This window comes from Tachypleus tridentatus, chromosome 4 (genome assembly GCF_004210375.1).
Source record: "Tachypleus tridentatus isolate NWPU-2018 chromosome 4, ASM421037v1, whole genome shotgun sequence".
NCBI lineage: Eukaryota > Metazoa > Arthropoda > Merostomata > Xiphosura > Limulidae > Tachypleus > Tachypleus tridentatus.
The window spans coordinates 28,426,498-28,433,803 of record NC_134828.1 but is presented as its reverse complement, the minus strand read 5'-3'; the positions used below and the strand labels follow the sequence as shown (position 1 = coordinate 28,433,803).

The window sequence follows — 7,306 nt, the reverse complement described above, 5'->3', positions numbered from 1 at the left end:
AACCTAATAAAACTATAACTTCTACCCCAGGCACGAGTGCTAGTCAGTAATAATATTGAAGGCTTATGACACTAATAATCAAGGTTCGATCTTGTGCAGCCTTGTTCTCAACAACAAGCACGATTTGGGCTCTGTTGCCATCTTTAGAAACACAAAGTAAAAAATACGATAATAAGATATCTCGTCCAGATGAAGATATGTCAGGCTAATTAGCACAGGTTTTGCCACGAGATGGCGTTAAAGAAACACAAAGTTGCATATCTTCTGAAGAATGTATGAAGTACCTCGTTAACTTGAGAAAGGTTAGATGTTCTAGGTCAGTGGGAAAGATAAACGAAGACGAAATGTTTCAGAACGAAAATTAAACTCATTAATGGCCGTGAGTTATCACCGTCTCACGGTATTTGTAACAAACCGCCTGTGAACGTGTCGTTCGCCTGACTACGTCACAAAACTTTTAGAAGAAATGGTTTGTTTACGTGTAGCACACTGCTCATATTCTGGCGTCCGTCCAAACAAAGTAAGGAGTTGGAGCGCTGTGCTGTTTTATGTGATTGGCTCTCGCGCGCCCCCTACCTGTTGAAAGAAAACCGCCCATCGCAGCTTCTTCTAGATCGAAATACGTAAGCGCATTCTTAAGTTTGATTGCTAAGCTACAAGAATGTTATACGTATGCGCACTTTTCTGAATCATCGTGATGCTTAGAGGACTCAAAGCTCAAACTCTGTGTACACTGACACTGTTTTATGTACTTCTGATGAGAAATGAACCGCAAAGCTACGGTAAGTGCTATCTTAGAGGAAAAGTATTCGAATATCTGCTAAGTTTATATTGTTTAATTAAAACCGGATACTCAGGATTATCAGGGTATGTAACCTTGTTGAAATATTAATGAAACAGATATGTTTGTCAGTGACATCAACTTGCGCTATTTATTGACCTTTAACGCCCTTGAATTATTCATATTTTTATCAGTGTGACATTGTTTGTCTATATTATTGTTTGTTTTTAAACACGAAGCTGCAAAAAAGAGCTTTCCCTGTCTCTGCCAACCACGGGTATCGAAACCCGGTTTATAGCAATTTAAATACACAGACATACTACTATGCCACAGATGGGAGGTCATTATTTGTCTATTATTAACACCTATATATGCCAAAATATATGAAACCTGGGATGAAAAGAGATGGCATTTTGGATTGACCAAAATCCAGACATTCAGTGTATTTACAGGAATATAAACAAATATTTACTTTTATTTTATCTGCAGGGAATTACTCAAACCATGCTAATTAGTGTGTATTTACAGGGATATACATAAACATTCACTTTTAATCCTTTTACAAGGACATACTCAAACGTTGGCATCTAATGTACATACAGAGATATACACAAACATTCAGTTACATCGTACACAGGAGAAAGACAATAAACCGTTTCACTCGTCGTGTTACCCTTTAATTACTAAATTATGAATCCATTTCATAATGGATAACGTTACTACGCCCATCTGGAATTGTGAACCGCTACCGTAAGGCTTCTCTGTTGGATAAAGTGTGTTTTAAACCCGAATTCGTATGAGCTATTGAAGACATCTGTCAACAAAATAAATTAATTATTACTTACTTCTTTGTCAAATTATGACTTTTGATGAAATATGAAACACTTGCTTTGTTTCGTATTTTGTAGCATCCGCGGAAGATAAGAGCGAAGCAGGGTCAACATCACCACCTTATATCCTCAACCACCACGACGAAAGAACACTTTCTGAATCTTTATTCACGTCAAAACCTCAAAAAACACAGGTAGTTACTATCAGTCGGACAGAGCAAAATACAGCAACCAGTGATGATTCTCTCAGGTCAGAAAAGGCTCATGAACCTCAGGATGATCGCTGGTTAACGTCTACTATACATGATTCTCCATTGACCATTGACATAAATATAAACAGCAGTGAACAATGGGAAAGAAATTCTACCCGAAGAGCGACGTCATCGTCTGAAGAGTTTCCTGATGGAACCGGAAGTGCGTAAAATTAACCGGTGGAATCAATGTTATTTATCAGTAGAAAGTTATTAATGGACATAAGATGGTATTACTCTGAATTTGTTTCATAGTATAGTTATCAGCACAAATAATATTGTTAGCAGTGTGTTTCTAGGTAAATATACCCTGACACTATGGTATTGTTGTGAATAATTTTCTAGGAAAGTTAACAGCATAAGATAATATTGTTAGCAGCATTTCTAGATAAAACTATCAGCATAAGAAAACGTTGCTAGTAGTGTGTTTCAAGGTAAAGTTACCATGATACTGTACTATTAGTGTGAATATGATTCTAAATAAAGTTAACAGCACAAGATAATATTGTTAGCAGTGTTTCTGGGTAAAGTTATAAGTACTTTATAATGTTGCTTAAATATGTTTCTAGATATCATTATCAGCACAAGATAAGATTGTTGTGAATGTGTTCCCGGTAATGTTATAAGCACACGGTGCTATTGTTATTGTAAGTAAAGGTATCTGCACATGGTAAGATTGTTATGAGTGTATTTCTAGATTACTTTCCAACACATTACATTATTGCTGAATGTATTTATAGGTAAATTTTATCAGCACATGGTAATGCTGTTGAATATGTTTTCAGGTAAAGTTATCTGCACATGGTTATGGTTAAGTAATAATTGTTACAAAATTCCTTGCCCTGAGTTGTAGTTGGATTGTTCTGACGTGTTGATGTAGTAAACTCTTTTACGAGTTTTAGAGTGAATATTTTGATTTATCACTATTTCGGTGTTGTTATTATAATCCTTGTTTCGTGAAGTAATGTCTGTGTTCACGTTGTATTTATTTTTTAAAGTAATTACTTTAGTTATATCTTTTCTATATTTATTTTAGAGGGGTCATGGAACGAGCTGACTGTGTACAAAGACCACGACTCTCGCAGAGGAAAGAGTTATCCAATGACAACAGAAGCTAGTACGTCATACCATAAAGCACCTGACGTCACAGTTCATGTAACATCGTACCTGCTATTGTTGTCAGTACTTAGGATAGATTAGTCTTACATTGCTTTAATATTTCAATTAAATAATTAACTTATTTCATTACCGCTTACTTTACTTAGATCAAATCTATTAGCCCACATTTCTCAAAGTGCGATCTTTTTTCAATTCTGTATGATTAGTTTTTACGTATGTAACTGGAAAATAGTTTCTAGTTTTATACAATTACCCAAACACAATGATTTATGGTATTGCTCTATAATGCAACAACGAACCATGGAGTTATTCTAGAATGAGATAAGAATTTACCTTGTTATTAAAAATGCAACAATGATCTATGTTACTTCAGAAAGCAACAATCATTTATGTTTTTAATATATAACACAACAATAATATCTGTTTTTAATATATAACACAACAATAATCTCTGTTTTAATATATAACACAACAATAATCTATGTTTTTAATATATAACACATCAATAATCTGTGTTTTTAATATAAAACACAACAATAATCTATGTTTTTAATATATATCACATCGATAATATATGTTTTAATATATAACACAACCATAATCTATGTTTTAATATATAACACAACAATAATGTATATTATTATTAGAGAATGAAATAAGAATATACGTTGTTATTTAAAAATACAACCGTGATCTATGTAGTTGCTTTAGAATACAATAATAATATATGTTTTTACTATAGAACACAACAATGATCTGTGATGTTACTCTATAATACAACAATGATCTGTTTTGTTGCTACAAAACAGCACATTGATCTACGTTATTATATAATTCAATAATAACCTGTTTTGTTTCTATAGAACACCTTGAGTTGCGTGGATCTCTAATGATAATCAGCCACATGTTCAGAAATTCAAGTTTTCAACCGAAAATAAAATGTTGTTTAGAATACGATTCGTTTTATAATGTCCTTTGCATTTAGGGGGAAAAAAAAGCCAGAAAACTTTATTAAACCCGTGCGAAGTGAATGAATAAACACATATGCCATTGAAAACTAAGAAACAAGATTATCCGAGTTTAACTTGCGACGTTCTTTATTTAAAGATAACTTGCAAAATTTGCTTTCAACCCTTTTGATTTGGTATGATGTTTGTAAAGCTATGAGTTTTATATCTCATGGAAATGAAATATCTACATCTTAAATATGAATATACTCAGTGTTCAAAAAGAATACCTGCTTCTCTTTTACGTACACAGTCATCTTACTATAACAGACGTGGCATATGTCAGTATCTATGCATGCAACCAAAACTCCTGCGCCATCTAACAAATGACATTACAAAAAAGATAAAACTTTTCACACTTTACGTGTTCAAGATTCAGACAATACCCGAAATAATTATAGTATATGCAACAAGCATTTCTTTATAATAGAACACAACTGAGGCCCGGCATGGCCAGGTGGGTTAAAGCGTTCGACTCGTAAATCGAGAGTCGCGGATACGAATCCCCGTCACACCAAAACATGCTCGCCCTTTCAGTCGTGGGAGCGTTATAATGTGACGATCAATCCCACTATTCGTTGTTAAAAGAGTAGTCCAAGAGTTGGCGGTGGGTGGTGACGAGCAGCTGCTTTCCCTCTAGTCTTACACTGCTAAATTAGGGACGGTTAGCGCAGATATCCCTTGTGTAGCTTTGCGCAAAATTAAAAAACAAAACAAACAAAAACAAAGAACACAACTGCTTCCTAGTGGCACAGTGGTGCGTCTGCGAACTTACAACGCTAGAAACCCAGTTTCGATACCCGTTGTAGACAGAGCACAGATAGCTCATTGTGTATCTATGTGTTTAACTTCAAAGAACACAATTTTAAACAAAAGTACTCTCGTTACAACAAGAACACAACTTTCATTAGGACTGTATGAAATTGTTTGATTATATCTTTATTAAGTGTGAACTGTTAAACGTAAATTAAGAAACTCCAGTTCTTAAAAAACTAGTATTTTTCCATCAAACGATAACACTTTTGCTATATCAAAACATTAATTTATTTCAATAAAAGTTATGAAAAATTTAAGCTCTGTACATAGAATTATTTCCATGCAGTGAATTGTGCATGACTGAAGAGAACAATTCGAATGTCTTTGCTGTGGAGTATTTCCCAGAAAAAAAAATTAATTCTTAGAAAATCTTTACTTTCTAAATTTTATCAACGACGTATGAATTCCACGATTAGTAATTAATAACACAAACAGCTACCACTGGATATAATTTAAGGACAACAAAAGATCTATTGGCCCACATTGCCTGCCCCACCCACAAAATTAAACTTGAAAGTGATGCAGTCAAAACCAATCCTTGTGAGTCAAATGTTTACCACTCTCTCCCTTTAAATTCCCTTAAATTGACTGCATCTACCACATCTGAAAACAACTCGTTCTAAAGGCCAACCACACTATTAGAAGAAAAATGTTGTTTTAAGTGACAACGACTCCTACCCCGCCACGGTTTATATTTGTGTCCTCTGGTCTTACGATTCTCAACAATAAGAACGAAACAACACGATGCATCAACACTATCAATTATCTTAACAACCTTAAACAACTTAATCATATCCCCTCTAATTCTTTTCTTTAAAAGAAAATTGTTTCAGAAACCTAGAACATTCTCCATACGACAACATTTTCATTCCAGGTATCATCTTAGTAGCCCTCCTTTGAACCATTTCTACACGATTGCTAAGATAATCCACCCACCCGAGACCGAGCAGAATACTGCAAATGTGGTGTAATGTTAAAGTTATTACAAACATGTGTTGAAACAGTACAGAAATAAACACTTTGTAAAATAATGAAATTTAGTAACCCTTTGTAAAGAGAATGGGAAAGTATATTCAAAGTGTAACTCACATATACTTGATCTTATAATATAATACAGGACACAGGAAAAACTTGCATGGAATAAATACTACAGTAGAATAGAGGATACAGGAGTAGACCTACAGAGACTAGATATCATAGTAGAATATTGCCACGATATATGATACTGTTTTGTGTAGATATTATTAATTTATTTATTCTGTGAGTAAACATTTTACGACTGTTTTACTTTGTTCCTGACAAGAAAGTCAGAAGCAATTATTTTAAAGTAATTGTTGAGACAGGTAAGAGTTGAACGTTGTGTTTATTACCCATTGATGTCGAGGATATAGCAAGCAGACGATAAAGTAATAAACATATAAATAGTGTGAAATGAGCGGGAAAGTAGACAAACACAGACAGACCAAACGAGAAGTAAAGTAAAGTTACGAGAATGAATTTAGCCAAAGAAAAGTTAAATATCTCATTAATCGTCATAAGAGTTGAAGGCCTATTGACTAATATAGGCTTAACGGATGATATATTAGAGTGAAACTAACAGTGTTAATAAGAGATAAAAATAATGGTTTATTTCGTCAAAGGAAGTTCTAAAGTAATTGAATTAGCCTCAGTGGACTTTGAAAAGTAGACAGACGATTCTCGGTAATATAAACAGAAAAAAAAGGAACAAACGATTTCAGAAGTACAAGATTAGAACCATGGTAACTCGACAATAAAGTAAGTAAACTATACTCGGATAATTTGGCGATAGTAACAAAGAAAGATTGTTTGGATTGTCAAAACTGAATTTTGACAATAAGAGAAACTATATTGTGTTTACGACATATCTATAATCTCTATAACATAAATAATTTGTTGTACATACGTTTAACTAGTTCCTTATGTACATATCTTGAAAACGAGTGGAGTGAGTGCTGTTCATTGATTTTTTTTTTTTACATTTATTATCACAAACACTTTCTATAGAAGAATCTTAAACACACACACACATACACCTATATATATTTTTTTTACTACTATTAAGAAATTAAGTATTTTTGACAATCAGTGAACAACAGTCAAGATTTTACGGTGGTGATCAGCTATAGAAGAAAATATGAACAACAGCAGAAATAAGTAGGCCTACATATGAACAACTATAGTAGTAGTAACGAAAACAGTAAAAATATTGCAATCACACTATTAATCATGTCAAATTTTGATAAACTGATAGAAATTGGAGAACATATTGGGTTAGTGTTTTTGTGTGTTTTTTTTTGTAGCAAAATCACATCGTGCTGTCCGCTGTGTCCACTGAGGAGAATTGAACCCCTGACTTTAACGTTGTAAAGCCGTAGACTTACCGTTGTTCCAGCTGGGGACCGTAGCGAGTTAAAAGACAATGAACTACGATAGTTTGTTAAACAAGAACTAGAGAAAGAAAAACATAGACAGGAGAGAAAG

The 7,306-nt window shown here is 33.6% G+C and overlaps 1 protein-coding gene across 1 annotated transcript; it reads left to right on the top strand.

The window, feature by feature from the left end:
- The first annotated feature begins 304 nt into the window (after positions 1–304).
- LOC143248275 (uncharacterized) lies at positions 305–4,602 on the top strand. The gene is made up of 3 exons (XM_076496683.1): positions 305–782; positions 1,690–2,025; positions 2,899–4,602. The coding sequence occupies exons 1-3, from the start codon at positions 698–700 to the stop codon at positions 3,060–3,062; spliced, it is 585 nt and encodes a 194-aa protein (XP_076352798.1). The 5' UTR covers positions 305–697; the 3' UTR covers positions 3,063–4,602.
- The last annotated feature ends 2,704 nt before the right edge of the window (positions 4,603–7,306 follow it).